At 40.6% G+C, this 14,296-nt stretch overlaps 1 protein-coding gene and 1 pseudogene across 5 annotated transcripts in view; one reads left to right on the forward strand and one right to left on the reverse strand.

Annotated features, from left to right (window-relative positions):
* The first annotated feature begins 21 nt into the window (after positions 1-21).
* The window catches only part of METTL25 (methyltransferase like 25), a 141,540-nt gene continuing 127,265 nt past the window's right edge, over positions 22-14,296 (forward strand). For 4 of the 5 annotated variants that reach the window (XM_036866171.1, XM_036866173.1, XM_036866172.1 and 1 more), the window contains exon 1: positions 22-313. In XM_036866171.1, coding sequence (XP_036722066.1) covers positions 52-313 — 262 coding nt within the window. In that variant the 5' untranslated portion in view covers positions 22-51. Of the gene's footprint in view, positions 407-1,942; positions 2,068-14,296 lie in introns of all 5 variants that reach the window. The other variant, XM_036866174.1, reaches the window with a different exon arrangement.
* On the reverse strand, positions 2,583-8,451 carry LOC118901956 (annotated as a pseudogene).

Consider the following 14,296-nt stretch of genomic DNA (forward strand, 5'->3'; position numbering starts at 1 on the left):
CTTGCCTTGCGGCCACGTTTGCGCCACCTACAGCCCGGGAGGGTGGGCGTCATGGCGGCTTCTGGGCCGCTCCCGGTGACCCAGGACCTGTCCACGTTGCGTGCCAAGTTGCAGGGGCTGCTGCGGTTCCTGACGGAAGCCCTATCCATTTCCAGTGCACATACGGTGGACTTCTACACGGAGTCCGTGTGGGAGCAAGTGGTCGACTTGCCCCCGGAAACGGTGCTGGCGGCGCTGAGATCGGCGGCGGAGGCGGAGGCGGAGGCCCAGCCCGCAGAGGCGCGCCTCCAGGTGGAAGCCGAGAGCGGATCAGGTGAATGGCTGGTGGGCGGGGCGTTCAGGAAGGCGGAGAGACGTCCCGCCCAGTGAAGGGTGGTGCCCCGTAGCGGAAGTCGAGCGGAAACAGGTACGCGGCGGGGCTGGCACTGGCGGGGCCGGGATGCGCTGCCTGGTAGGGAGCGGAGCCCCTTCTCCGCTTCCTGGCGGCGTGCGGCGGGACGCTCCTCCCGAATCCCCTGTCTTCCATGGGTGCTTGTGTATTTCCACAGTTTAAAGAGAGCAAGAAACATTGATAGGACCTTTCTTCATTTAGTGATTCAACAGTCATTTTCTTAACTGGAGGGGAACAGTGCTTATAGATTGCACGTGGAGCACAGCAGAAGCTAAATCAACACCTAACAATCAAGATCATTTAAAATGGTGATTATGGCCAAGAAGAAAATAAAACCAGTCAACTGTGATAGCGACTGTGTGAGGAGCCTGCTTTCACCTGGTTGGTCATGAGCATGAGAAGGCGCCGGCCTGCAGTGAGCCGCAGGAAGGGATTTCAAGCCCACGGAATCGCGGAGGCCCTGGGCAGGAAAGAGCGGGGCGGGTTGAGGTTCAGATGCCTGAGTGGCTAAAGCCAGGTGCCGGGCAGTGGCAGGTGCGGCCAGGGCAGTAGGCAAAGCCGGATCGTGCGGGGCCCTCTGGGCCTCGGAAGGATACTGGGTTTGAAGTAGGATGAGAAAGCTTTGGGCCATTTAGTCAATATAGTGCCTTAATATACTTTACATTTGAAAAGATAACTGTGATAGTTATTTGAAGAACAGACTAGTAGGGCAAATCTGAGAGGCCAGTTAGAAGGCCATTTCAGTAATACAAGGAAGAGATGAGACGATTGTGGGCTGGGATGGTAGTAGTGAAGACCGGGAATATTTGCTATCTCTTTTGAAAACTGTTTATAAAATATCTACTACTGAAACTTAGATTCTACTAAGGCAAGTACATTTTGGAAGTAGTATGATGAGAAGACACCAGCAGGATCCTGGGATTTCTTCTACTTTGTTTCCAGGCGGTCCCAACCTTGCCCTTGCTAGTGAACTTTATTCACTTGAGCATTCTCTGAAGGCAAAGCACCACTAACGGGCCTTCCTATGATAAATCTTGGTAAATAATGGTTTCTTTAAAGTCACTGTTTATTGTTGGAAAGTTAGGCACTTCTTTCTTTTGGTCGTTAACACAGTTTATTATTGGCACACTTAACAGTAAAGCATACATAAAATACAGCTGTTTTACAATACACGGAGCCACTGTCTTACACGTATAGAGAAACGCATTAATATGCAAATGGAAAATTAGTTGTTTATAAAGTTTCACATAAATACACTGGAATTGCTCCCAAAGAAAAGTCCCCATAAAAGAACCAGGTTAGGGCTTTACAAAATATTATACAGGAAATATACCATGAAAAGAAACTACAGTCAACTCAGATACAACAAAAAAAACACAAAAGTTTCAGATTTATTAAACTGCCCACAAAATTAATGGATTACATGGCTTGAAAATATTTGGATCAACAGAAATTTTACAAACGCCTACATTCTCAAGGAGCCAAGTGCCTTTCTTTACATAAAAATCAGCCTTGGTGTCTTTGATGACAAAAAGACATTTCTTGTTTCAGCACTCGGGCTCGATTGAACCAACTCAGGATCAAGGACCAATTGACATTAGCTCGGCCATAAATTACCCTGCTGGGCCCTCTTAGCTGTTACCCAATGAAAGAAAAGGTGCAGGGGAAAAAACAAGGTACATTTAAATTACTTTCCAAAAGTGGATTTTTTTCCTTTTCTTTTTTTACTGAAACAAGTAACTCTCAGATGCAAGTCAAAAAGCAGAAAATATTTTACAATATTAAAAAGTCTATCTGTAGTTGGGTTCGGCATAGAATGAGATCCTGAGCACTGAGGGTTTATTGACAATATGGCGTTTGTTGGATGGTTGGGTGGGGCGGGGGGAATGAAATTAACAAATGTGGTTAAAACCGAGCCAGGAGAAGCCTAGCTTTTGCTCTTATTTTAATTACGATCACTGCCAGTATCTGTGTTACCTGTGAAGGCCTCCAGGGAGGGGTCATGGAAGTTTATTTGGACCGATCCTCTCAATTAAAAAAAAGAAAGAAACTCAGATCCCTGCGGTTTAGAAATAGGTATTTGCATGGAAAAGTTTTAATGTCTCTTCCTTTCTCTGCTGTGAGTAAGGATCTGAAATAGTGATTGTAACTCACAGGGGCTATGGACAGTGGATTCTGGAGCTGGTCAGTCTTACTGGGAAGCTTGGGGTGGGGGGTTTTCTGATTTGGTCTCTTGAGTGGTGGGAGGTTCACTGTTCCATGGGCTGCAGTTCCCCAGGGCGGGTGAACTGGTGAAGTCTTCCTCGTCGTCCATGCCGTGGGCTGCATCATACTGCGTGTTTTCTAATCTAGTGATAAGCCTTTCGTCCTCGTCCCCAAACTCACCTCCCATCAGAGTTGGCTCTCCTACCACCATCACATCCTGTGAGGAGGACTGGAAGTGACTCCTTCAGGGCCTCTCAATGCTTCTCCTTAAGTTGGCCAGAAGGGGTCACTGCTGTTGAATGACACAGGTCTCCATCCCTCCCAGGGTTGAGGCTGCAGTTCAGGATCGCTCCTAGCCCAGGTACCTGACTGGACAGACTCAGGTTGGCAGCTGGCGTCTTCTTCTTGCCGCCTGTGCTGTTGGCAGTGTTCCCAGTGCCGCTGCTGGAGCTGCTGCTGGTGGAATTTTTTCTTTTTGTCTGTTTCGTTGTCGATTGCCTTGTGGGTTCTGGCGGCGCCACCATCCGCTGCCACTTCTGAAACAAGCAGGTCTTCAGGCAGTCTGGTGGACTGAGGTTGTAAGTTTTATGTCTGGACATCAGTTCCTGCATTGGCTCCAGTATTACACACAACCTGAGGTAGTTGACGGTGAAATCTGTTAGCCCCGTCCTGGTGATGTTTTTGGACAGCTGATCCAGGACCTGAGGACCTTGTGCATGCATGGCAAGAATGCTCCTTGGGACTAACTCTCTGTATTGTCTAATGGTAAAGTGCCATGTTTTTATTCTCATGAGATCATCAAAGGTGAACTCCAAGATCAGGCTGCCTTCCGTACACACCTTGGTAAACATGGGCTTCCCGTGCTGGGTGACCATCGCACGCTGGCCTCAGTCCACCGTGATGGATGAGCTGTGGTAGAATTCTTTCGAGTGTTTGAGAATGTAATACAGGTCAGTATTACACACACAGTGCTAAAGTAATGGGGGATGAGGGTCCCGCCGGTAGCTGCTAGTGTTGGAGGGTCTCCTGCAGAGGCGGGGGGTGGCTGTGGCTCACCGTGGGGACGGGGACACTGGCAGCAGAAGTTCTGGGAAGTACTCCTGGGCGTGAGCCCTCCCAGAGTCGGCCATTAGCCCCACCAAAGAGCCGGGTAGGCTCCAGTGCTGGGTCACCACTCTCATAATACCTAATACCTATGATAACGTGGCAACTTAAACTCCAAAAGAGTTTAAGATCATGTCTGTCCTGCTGTATTCCAGCACCTAGTAGAATATCTAGCATGCATAATTAAATATTCAATGACTATTTGTTGAATGAGTTAATGAATGACTAATTCTGGCTTCCTAAAGAGTAAAAGAAACTAATTAAATATGAAGCCCAAGACTTTCATATGGGTTTAGCCTAGGCTTCATACAATGGAAGAATTAGATTGTTTACATATCCTAATAATAACAATAATAGGATTAATTGATATTTACTATTTTCCCTGCAGTGTATTGTTTGTTTGCATATTTTCTCTTTTAATATTTACATTAGTCTGGCAAGATGGGTTCTGTTTTCCCCATTTGTGAAATTGCCAGTTGAGGAGGTAATTTACTAGGGGCACAGTTTGTAATGGAGATGCAAGCCTGGGTCATCTGACTCCACAGAGTCTGAGGTCTTTACCACTGTGATAAAGGTTTTTCTGGATTATTTAAGATTGAATTACAAAGGGCATTTATTATCAAAACTGATATTTTTATGACCTGGATACATTTCTTATTTTTTGTTTTGTTTTTATTGTTTCCCCTTCAAGAATGTAAGAATTGTTTTGTTCACTGTTGTATCTTTAGTGCCTAGAATGGTGCCTGGTCAGAGTAGGTGGTTGATAAATATTTGATGAATAAATAAATGAATGATGCCACTTATTTGTTCTCTCAGCTAGGAATAAAATACATCTTTTGGGAAACACAACCAATTTTGTGTCAATTCAACAATAATGGAATCTAGACTAGATTATTCACTCACCTTTGAAATGTCTCTGACCCTGACAAATTTTATATACAAGATATTCAATTGTACAAATGGTCTGCCACCTCCAGTATTAAAAATAATGAATTTTTTATAATGTATGCTTGTAAGGAATATTAATTTTTGTTTATGTAAAGATTATGTAAATATGGACATTTTCTCCATTACTATATGAAGTCTATTGTTTGTGTCAGAGAAGAGTAATTTTTGCTCTTTGACCAGATTTGTATCTTATTAAAGAATTGTTAGTTTCTCTATAAGTATAATTTAGCACTTAATGTTTATACTGTTTAGTCAGACAGGGTACAGATTCCAATTCTTCCAGCTCTGTGACCTTGGGGAAGTTTGTTCATTCATTCATTCATTCAGGGAACATTTACTTAGTGTCTGCTGTGTGCCAGTACTTTTTTAGGAGCTAGGGAAATAGTAGTAAATAAAGCAAATAAAAATCCGCATCTTCATCTTGCTTGCATTCTAGAGGGAATAGAAATAATTTTTTTAAAGTGCCACAGAGAAGAATCAAGTAGCAAAGAGAGGAGTAAATAAGGGGATGGGCAGGAGGAAGATATGTTTGCAATTGTAAATAGGTTGTCCTAGCAAAACTTCATGGAAATAACTCTGGACAAAAAATCTAAATAAGGAGAAAATTGAGTCATGAAGCTATCTGGAGGCAGAGCATTCCAGATAGTGAGAACAGGGAGCGCAGAGGCCCTGATGTGGGAGCAGGCGTGGTGTGTTCAAGGAGCAGCAAGGAGACCTAAATGGATTTCCATTAGGGTCTCACAAGAAGTATGGTTTTCTGCCAGCTTGATATGAGGAGTTACAAATAAACACAGTTCCCAGAGCTGCACTGAGTTAATGCACAGTGTGTGAAAGTACAGTAGCATATGTTTGGCATAATCATTTGGTATTTTATGAGACCAAGTTGTTTCTGAAAATCCTCAGTGTAGCCATTTCAGTAGATTTCTCTTGCCAGGTCATATTCTGGCCTGGTCAGAGTCCTGAAAGTTTCTTTTCCTCTGTTCATCTAAAAAGAACTAGAGAGAAAACAATCTTAATTCTCCACAATTAAAAAGGAAAGATGGTGAAAATAACTGTATTTTAAGGGCATAAATTATGGGTGTTGTGGTTTGAATTGTGTCCCCCCCCCAAATTCATAATTCGAAGCCATAACCCCCAATGTGACTATATTTGGAGATAGTCTTTAAAGAGGTAATTAAGGTTAAAAGATGTCAAAAGGGTGGTGCCCTAATCCAATAAGAAGAGGAAGAAATGCCAGAAGGGTGCACACAGAGGAAAACTATGTGAGGACCCAGTGAGAAGGCAGTTGTCTGCAAGCCAAGGAGAGGGGCTTCACCGGGAACCAGCTAGCTCTGCCAGCACTTTGATTTTGCACTTCCAGTTTCCAGACTGTGACAGATTTCTGTTGTATAAGCCACCCAGTCGGTGGCATTTTGTATGGCATCTTGAGCAGACTAATGCAGTGGGCTTTGCAGACTGCCTGGTTCAAGTCCTGGCCTCACCGCTTACTCGTTTGGTTAGCTTGGGCTACAACTCTTTGTGCCTCAGTTCCTCATCCATAAAATGTGGATAATTATAGTACCTACTTGACGGGGCAGTCTGAAAGTTATGTGAGTAAATACATGGTAAGGGTTAAGCGGAATGCCTAACAAAGAGCGGCACTTAACCCATGCGTTCACTTGACTGATGTTTACTGAGTGCCTTCTACCTACCAGGCCCTGTTCTGGACCCTACTGTTATGATACTGAACACAATAAAATCCCTGTGTATGTGGAGCCTATGTTTTAGTGAAGGTTGATACCCAGAAAACTGTATACGCGCGCACACACACACACACACACACACACACACACACTCGTTTTCCAGGAAGGGAAAGTGAAAAATGGTCTATCTGAGGGAAGAGTGTGTCAGGCCAGGTGAATAGCAGGCACCAAGTGGGAACATGCTGGGTGTGCTGGGAGCGCAGCAGAGCCATCCAGGTGAGACTGATCAGAGATGAGGTTTGAGTGGCGGCCTGAGGCAACGTCGTGTGCGACTTGCAGACCATACTGAGGGCTTGGCTTTTACTCTGAGTGGAATGGAATGCTCTTCAAGGACTTCATGAGGGGGTATGCTGTGTGATTTATGTCTCAGAAGGATGACTCTGGCTTCTCTGTGGAGAAGGTGAGGGAGGAGGAGGTGAGGGTGGAAGCAGGAGGACAGGATAAGGCTATTAAAATAGTCCAGGGTGGGCTTCAGGTAATGGCTGCTTAAAGAGGTCAGGCAGTTCCTCCAGCAGGTAACAATGACAAACACTGACCGGATTATTAAAAACTATTGGAAGGTTCTGGAAGGTGACCAAAGCGGGACAGAAATACGAGCAGAGTCTGCCGTTGGAAAACTGCTACTGATTGGGAAGAACTGTGAATTCATGACTTTCTTGCTGGGGGTGCTCCAAACCCCCCTAGATCTGGCAGTGGAAAACGACATTCTTCCCAGCTCAAGATGGCCACGACAGAGTTCAGAGATGAGAACAGATGGAAATTTAAGGAGCACATTCTGGAAGGAGGGCCACAGAAGGGCTGAGATCTAAGATGTGAGTATAAACTCTGGCTAAAACCCTGGATGAAGTATAGACACACCCACCCACCCCCAAACACACACACACGTGTGCACATGTGGGCACGGGAGACTAAGAGAATCCAGCAAAAACACTGACGAAACTAGGGGGATGGTGAACCCTTGAAAGACAGAGCTCCTGGCAAGATGTGCAGACTTGCTGCACCTTTGACAGAGTATATTCCCCAAGCTGTGTACACAGCTTGGGTGGCAAAAATCGAAAGCCTGATTGAATTTCTGTATCAATGGGCAGAATTCAGGGCTGGCAGAGCAACTGGAAATTTAGGCTGGGGAGCGTTGGAAACAAATGTAACCGCAGAGAGGATGAGCCCCCCAATCTGACTATCAAATCCACCCAAATCTTTATCTGCCTGCTGAACTACACAGGCTCAGGGATACCCTCAGGGGGCAGGCTAATAAATCAGCAACTGAGCAGAGACACCAGCTGCTGCACGCTGAGGGGGAGATAGATTTCAGTCTGAGTCCAAGCAAGTTCACTTCTTAGTAGAATAACAACAACAAAATCCTTAGAAAAACAAAATAGATCCACTACAATAAATTATCCACAATTCTGCTTTTCAACCAAAAACTACTAGATGTGCAAAGAAACAGGAAAGTATGACTCATACTCAGGAAACTGATTCCAAGTGAGCCCTGATGCTGGATTTAAGTAGCTGTGTCCAGAGAATTAAAAGAAAGTGTGACCCAAGGGGGGAGAAAATGAGTTAATAGGAGCTGATCCTGATTGGGCTCAGATGTTGGATTTAAGTGGCTATCATAAATATGTTCAAAGAAATAGAAGAAAACAGCCTAAGAATTAAAGGGAAACACAGTATTAATATTAATTATACGACCTCCCTTATAATTGTTTTCATTGGAAGAGTACACACTCATTGACAATTATATTAATGTTACACGTGACCTGTTGCTGATAACACGCTCTCACACAGTTTCTGTGGGGTAGGAATTCAGCAACAGATGAACAGATGGACCTGGCTTAGGGTCTCACGGTTTCACAGTCCACTTGCTGGTGGGGCTGCAGTTGCTGAAGTTGGTTGAGGTTGGGGAACTCGCCTCCACAATGTCTCTCTCACATAGGGGGGTAGTGGGTGCTGCCTGTTGGCACAGGGCCTCAGTTTCTCACCATGTGAGCCTCTCTGTGGGGCTCCTTTCATGGAAGCTGTTGTGTTTGCATGATGTTCTTGTTTTTGTCTGTGCTCAGTCATGGTTGTGGACTTGGCATGGTCACAGACTTGGTCTGATATTGGTGTACTACTGTAAACGCTTTCATATTTAATAGGGAAGAGTGTGGTCCGTGTGCCAGCGCCAGTTCCACCCCAGCTATAAGCTGCTATCTCTCTGTCACAACTGATTGTTATTTTTCTCCTTTTTCACAAGTGTATTACCTATCTTACAAAGTTGTAGTAAAGCTGAAAAATGATGTAATATGGCTCCTAACATAGAACTGGGAATACAGCATGGATTCAATAAGTTGTGGCTAATAAATGATGAGGGTTGTGGTAATGATGATGTTGGTGGTGGTGGTGTAATTAGGTCTTTCTTTCCTTGGAAAAAATAAATTGTCAAGAACTTCTGGAAATGTATGCGCTCCTATAACACCCCATATACTCTCCCATATCAACACCTGTCATCCTGGTGTCATTGTCCACTGGCTTGTCCCTATCTGCAGCTAGATTATAAACTCTAAAAGCAAAAGTACAGTGTTTGCCTTTTTCAGTTTTGTGTTCTTAGCACATTGAACAGTTTCTGGCATATAGATGAGTAAATTATTCTTGAAGAATGAAGTGAAGCATAGATCTATAAAGAATGTTATTGAAGGTACCGGTGGAAATATGGTACTGAACTAGATAGCTGTGGTGTGATTTCTGTCCATATTATGTTTGTCATCATTGTTTTTGTATGACTCGATCCAACTCATAGGTTTTTTACCTTAATTTGCTATTCTTTTCCTGTGTGAAAATGCAGTACTTCATTCAGTACACTGAAAATTACAGGGAATCTGGGGATAAAATCAAGGCAGGCATCATTTCAGGCTAAAATTTATGAAAGTTTATCACATATATGGGTGAGATTAACCATCTGCAGAAAAAAGCCAGTAGTGATAGTTTCTAAATACTTTATTGATAAAATGATCTCCTTTATCTCATCTCAGGGATTAAGATTTTGTTTTCCCCACTTCAAGGGAACTAGGCTGTGTCCTTAGGAAGTAATGACTACATTTATAAATCTGTAACATTCTCAAGTGAATTATCCTTTGGTTTTCAGGAGTTAATTGGTCTTCATAAATATAGAAAAATCTTCCAAAAGGCAAAACGGAAGAGATTCTGAGTTAGGATAGCCAAAATATTTTATGAAACCAAAATAGATCATGACTACACAGGACACTCAAACAGCTACCCAGCTTGATTAAAATTTTCTTTAAGAATATCTGGCTTTATTTGTTCTAGTTGTAATTCTAAAATTAGGAGACAGTGTCTCATCAGATGAATGATATGGGTTATCTCAATGTAAAGTAATAAGTTTATAAAGTCAGTTTCTTATAACTTTGCTTAGAATCAGTTGTGGAAAACCTATTCAGCTCTCAGGAAATCCAGGTTTCTGTGCCTGCAAAGCCATCCTCTGTGACTTTGCCAAAGCCCAGGGCTGCTCTAAGACTCTGCCAGAGCCTCCAGGGCCTCCCTTGACTCTCTTCTTTCAGCTTCTTGAGGCCATATGCTACTTCTCCTGTTTCTTGTTATCGTCACTTACATGATCCTTACCAGGATTGGGTGCTGAATAAATGTTTAGAATTGGTTCCTTTGGTGAGCATCTGCATAATTAATTTACTATCATTTTAATTGAACAACACAGGAAGTTTTTGCCTATGATAGATTATTTTGTTGCGGTTTCTCTTAAAGTATTTTTATTGCATCTCAATAAATTAAATTGCTTCTTGGCCATTCTAAGTATTTTTTTCTTGCTGGTGGTGATGGTGGTGATTATGGTGCATTGAAATTGTGCTCACATTTAATTTGAAACACATGAAGCCAGAAAGCATGTTGGAAATAGAAAGTGAGAACAACAGAGAAATAATTAGTGTCATCTGTTTTACTCTGTTGTATTTAACTTTTATCCTTTCACTTTCCATATGTATTTTCCTGAACTCTATTTTCCCTTTTTATATTTTTCTGGGTCTTTTTAGCAGCCTTCAAGCGTGGAAATAATTTCACACAACAAAAAGATAGTGGAAACTGTCAGCCCAGTTCCTGGGTTGCTGCTGTAATTATGGGTAAGGGTGACAAAAATGCAAACAAATCTTTGGGAACTCAGGATAATTTGTCATCATATTTTATTTATTTGATATATAGAAAGTGCTTTCCGATTGTTCCTTTTAGATAGGGCCATTTAGAACTTGAATTTATATTCTAGTTTTTAATGGTTACCCCCCCAACTTCTGATTTCCCCCATATCATTCAATTATTAAGAAGTTTAGTAAAACAAAGTTAATGAAGATTCCTCTTATCTATGGCAATTTTTTCCCTCATTCTACTTAAATTATGCTTGTATTTAGCCAATCAGAATAAATGTGAGTGTCTTCTATTTGTTTAGATATTCATTTTATGTTGCTTGGTACTTTAAATTATTTATTTATTTTTGTTAGATGGGCATTATCTAAAAAACTCAGACTAGTAACTTAGACCATCAACAATAAGAGAGGATCTGTTTAGTACTAAAAATACTGGAGAGAAAAGTGTTACCTTTTCAAAGTTAGATTAATTTTAAAACTATGAAATTTATATTAAGAATTAATAGCTATCTACCAATGAATAAAAGAATAACTTTATGTTGTTCTAAATATTTAAAATGATCTCTAGAAGCCAGAGGAAAAATACTTAGCTGAATTGTCTGTTATAATATTAACAACACTGGGTAAAGTAAAAGGTGAGGAAGAGTAAAAGATAGTGATTCTTAATCTCTTAGGTCACAAATCCCGTTAAAAGGCTAATTCAAATGAACACTATCATACCTCTTCTTTAAAAAGAGGCATATATGCTCACACATAGATGTAAAACTTTACAGATAGCTTTCCGTGATTCAAAGCTTCTTTAGCTCTTAGACCTCAGGATAAGAACCGCTGGTTGAAAGCATTATTAGTATTACAAAGCTCTTTGACTTCATCTTGCTTTAGACCAGCACTTGTACTCATTCTTCTTTTTTTCCTTGTCGCTTTTTGTTCCTTATTATGATATATATTTTCAAACATTTCTTTAACTAATCTTTATGAAGTTCTGAAACTTCCCTTGTGAGGGGAACTGCATTTCCGATATAGCCGCAGAGTGTTAGACTGGTATCTTTAGGCAATACCAATAACAATTACTGAAAATGAATTCTTCCCTCTTTCTTGATCATTAAAATCAGAATGGCGAATGTAAAGTTTAGGTGGGCATTTTATTTGTTTTTTCTCTATTGCAGTCACCTTAAATAATGGTCCCTAAAGAATAAAATTGATCTGGTTTTTATGAATTTTACACATCATTTACAAAAATTAAACAAGTAAAGAGCAAGATTGGAGCAGGATCTGCTGGAGGTCCGGTAGGAACTAGAGAAAGTGTATATTTAATGCAGATTCCTCTTGCAAGTTCCTTTTACTTGGCAAATGATTATAACTGAATTCAGTTAAGTAGAATAGACACACACACATCTATTTTGTGTTAATGTTGAAATGTAAGTAATGGAGTTTAGAATAAGAATAGCAGATGAAATTAAACTCAAGTTAATGAAATGTACAATGGAAAAAAGTACAATTTTAAGAGACAAGTGTGACTTAATTTTACTCTCTCAAAATCCCTTATTAGTAATTTAATTTTACTTACAATTACTGTTTACCTGGGACAAAAAGTCCTTTATTTTTCCTGCCTCAATAATAAACAAGCTGTGAAGTCTTTTTTTTTATTCTTGAAAGCCTGGAAGTCTAGGCCCAAGTCAATGTGTGTATAGAAAGGAAATACTGGTCTTCTCAGTAAGAGATCAATGGCAGTGTTAGTTACTAAGATACTACCATCCTTGAGGCACTGTGGGGCAGTGGAGCCTACCGTGGTGTTCAGAAAATGGCAGCTGAAAATCGGAAATGAGATCTCTGTGGTAGGAATAAGAGAAGAACAAAGAGATTGATTTCATAGCACTTACTGCACTGAAATAGGTTCGTTTTTAAAGTATTCTTTACAATTATAAAGCAATTTTTAAAGTTTTCGAATCTAAAATTTATTTCGTATTTTGCTAACAAAATCATATTTGGTTTATTAAATTGAATTTATTTTTCAGACAATATTTACAAATATTTATTTAATTTATTCTTCAGTGCTTCTAATTTTAAATGGAGTTTGAAGTTGTGGAATTTCTAGTAATCTATCTCTTGGTTTTGGTTATTTTCTGAAAATAGAGACTTCTAATATAGGAAATTAAAACACGATAGTAAAGCAGACTTGAAACTATATTAGGTCTTTAAGGCATGGTCAGGATTATAATCTAGCTACTGAATTTCACTTCAAATTTAGTAAGAAATATCATTGGTAATAAAATTCTCCCTTGAGCTTTCAAGCTGATTCTAGGACTTGGTGCCCACTGCTAACCACTGGGCTCCCAAACACTGAGAAATTCTTGCTTTCAACCTACTTACACTGTAGAACCCAGTGCTGGCTGTTGGACTTGCACGTTGTGTCTCAAGTTGCAGCTTACCTGTCCCTAGTCATGCTTTCATTCTAACAATGGAGGGCTTGCATCCAACTTCCAGAGCCCAAACTTCCTTTCTCCCAGCAGGCCCCGTGTTTAGAAACTGAGTGTTTGTATTGATCGTTGTTTCAAGTTCTTCTCTAGTAGCCTATATGGTATTCTGGGCCTAAATATTTGAGTATTTTCTGCCCCACATTCTTCCAACAAAGTCCCAAGTGCTGTGTTAGGACACTCAGTTACCTAATTCGGACTTTGTGCTTTGGGAGTTGCCTACTATATTCTAGACACTGTTTTAGGATGGGGTGTGTGTGTGTGTGTGTGTGTAATTAAATACTTACATGTATATATGTATATGTACATATTTACATATATGCCTATGTGCATATATATGTGTATTCCTTGAAATATGGTAAAGTAGGTATTTGCCCCCATTTTATAGATGAAGATATCAAGTCTTAGAGCAGATAAATAGATTACTCATGGCCACAGAGGGAGAGGCAGTCTGAGAACCAGAATTCAGACCTAGTTCTTGCTCATTCATTTACCCATTCATTCATTGAGTACGTGATATGACAAGCATCATTCTGGGTTCTCAGGATACAGCAGTAAACAAAAATCTGTGTCCTCTTGCATGTTACTTACTATGTCAGACGGTGATAAGTGCTATAAAACATTGATACAGGATCAGTGAGGAATGAAGGTTGAGTGAGGTTGCAGTTTTAAATAGGGTTGTCAGAGAAGTTTTCACTGAAATGGTGACATTTGATTAAAGACAAAGGAAGTGAGAGAGAGAACCATGAAACTATCTGAGAGAAGATGGTATCAGAGGAAAAAACAAGTGCAAAGACCTGAGTAAGCGCATCCCATGTGGCATCTCAAAAGAATTCTAACTGGGAATTGCTGAGCCCTCTGGAATCCACACTGAACATTCATTGCCCACATGCCTCGCAAGTGATAAGACACTATATCCCTTAGATGAATCACGAGTTGTTAACAAATTAGCTTTATCAGGTTCAGTTATTACCTTGCACATAGTAGGCATCCCAGAATTGTTTATTTTTAACAAGTTTATTTTTTATATACCAAATCAATTTTCTAAACTTCTGTTTCTTTGTATGATATTTTTATTTTCCTTCAAATTAAACTATGAAAAGGGTTTGTTAGAGTAGTAATACTGTGGTTAGATGTTCCTGTTTTTATATTTAATTTGATTTCTGTAAAAACTTAGTTAAATGTGAAAATGCTTTTGAAATGGTTCTGTGTGCTTTATACATTCAGTGTGACGTTAATATTGGCACAATAAGGATATGCATGTCAATTTTTGTTAATTATATCATTCTT

The sequence above is a fragment of the Balaenoptera musculus genome, chromosome 10 (assembly GCF_009873245.2).
Source record: "Balaenoptera musculus isolate JJ_BM4_2016_0621 chromosome 10, mBalMus1.pri.v3, whole genome shotgun sequence".
Classification (NCBI taxonomy): Eukaryota; Metazoa; Chordata; class Mammalia; order Artiodactyla; family Balaenopteridae; genus Balaenoptera; species Balaenoptera musculus.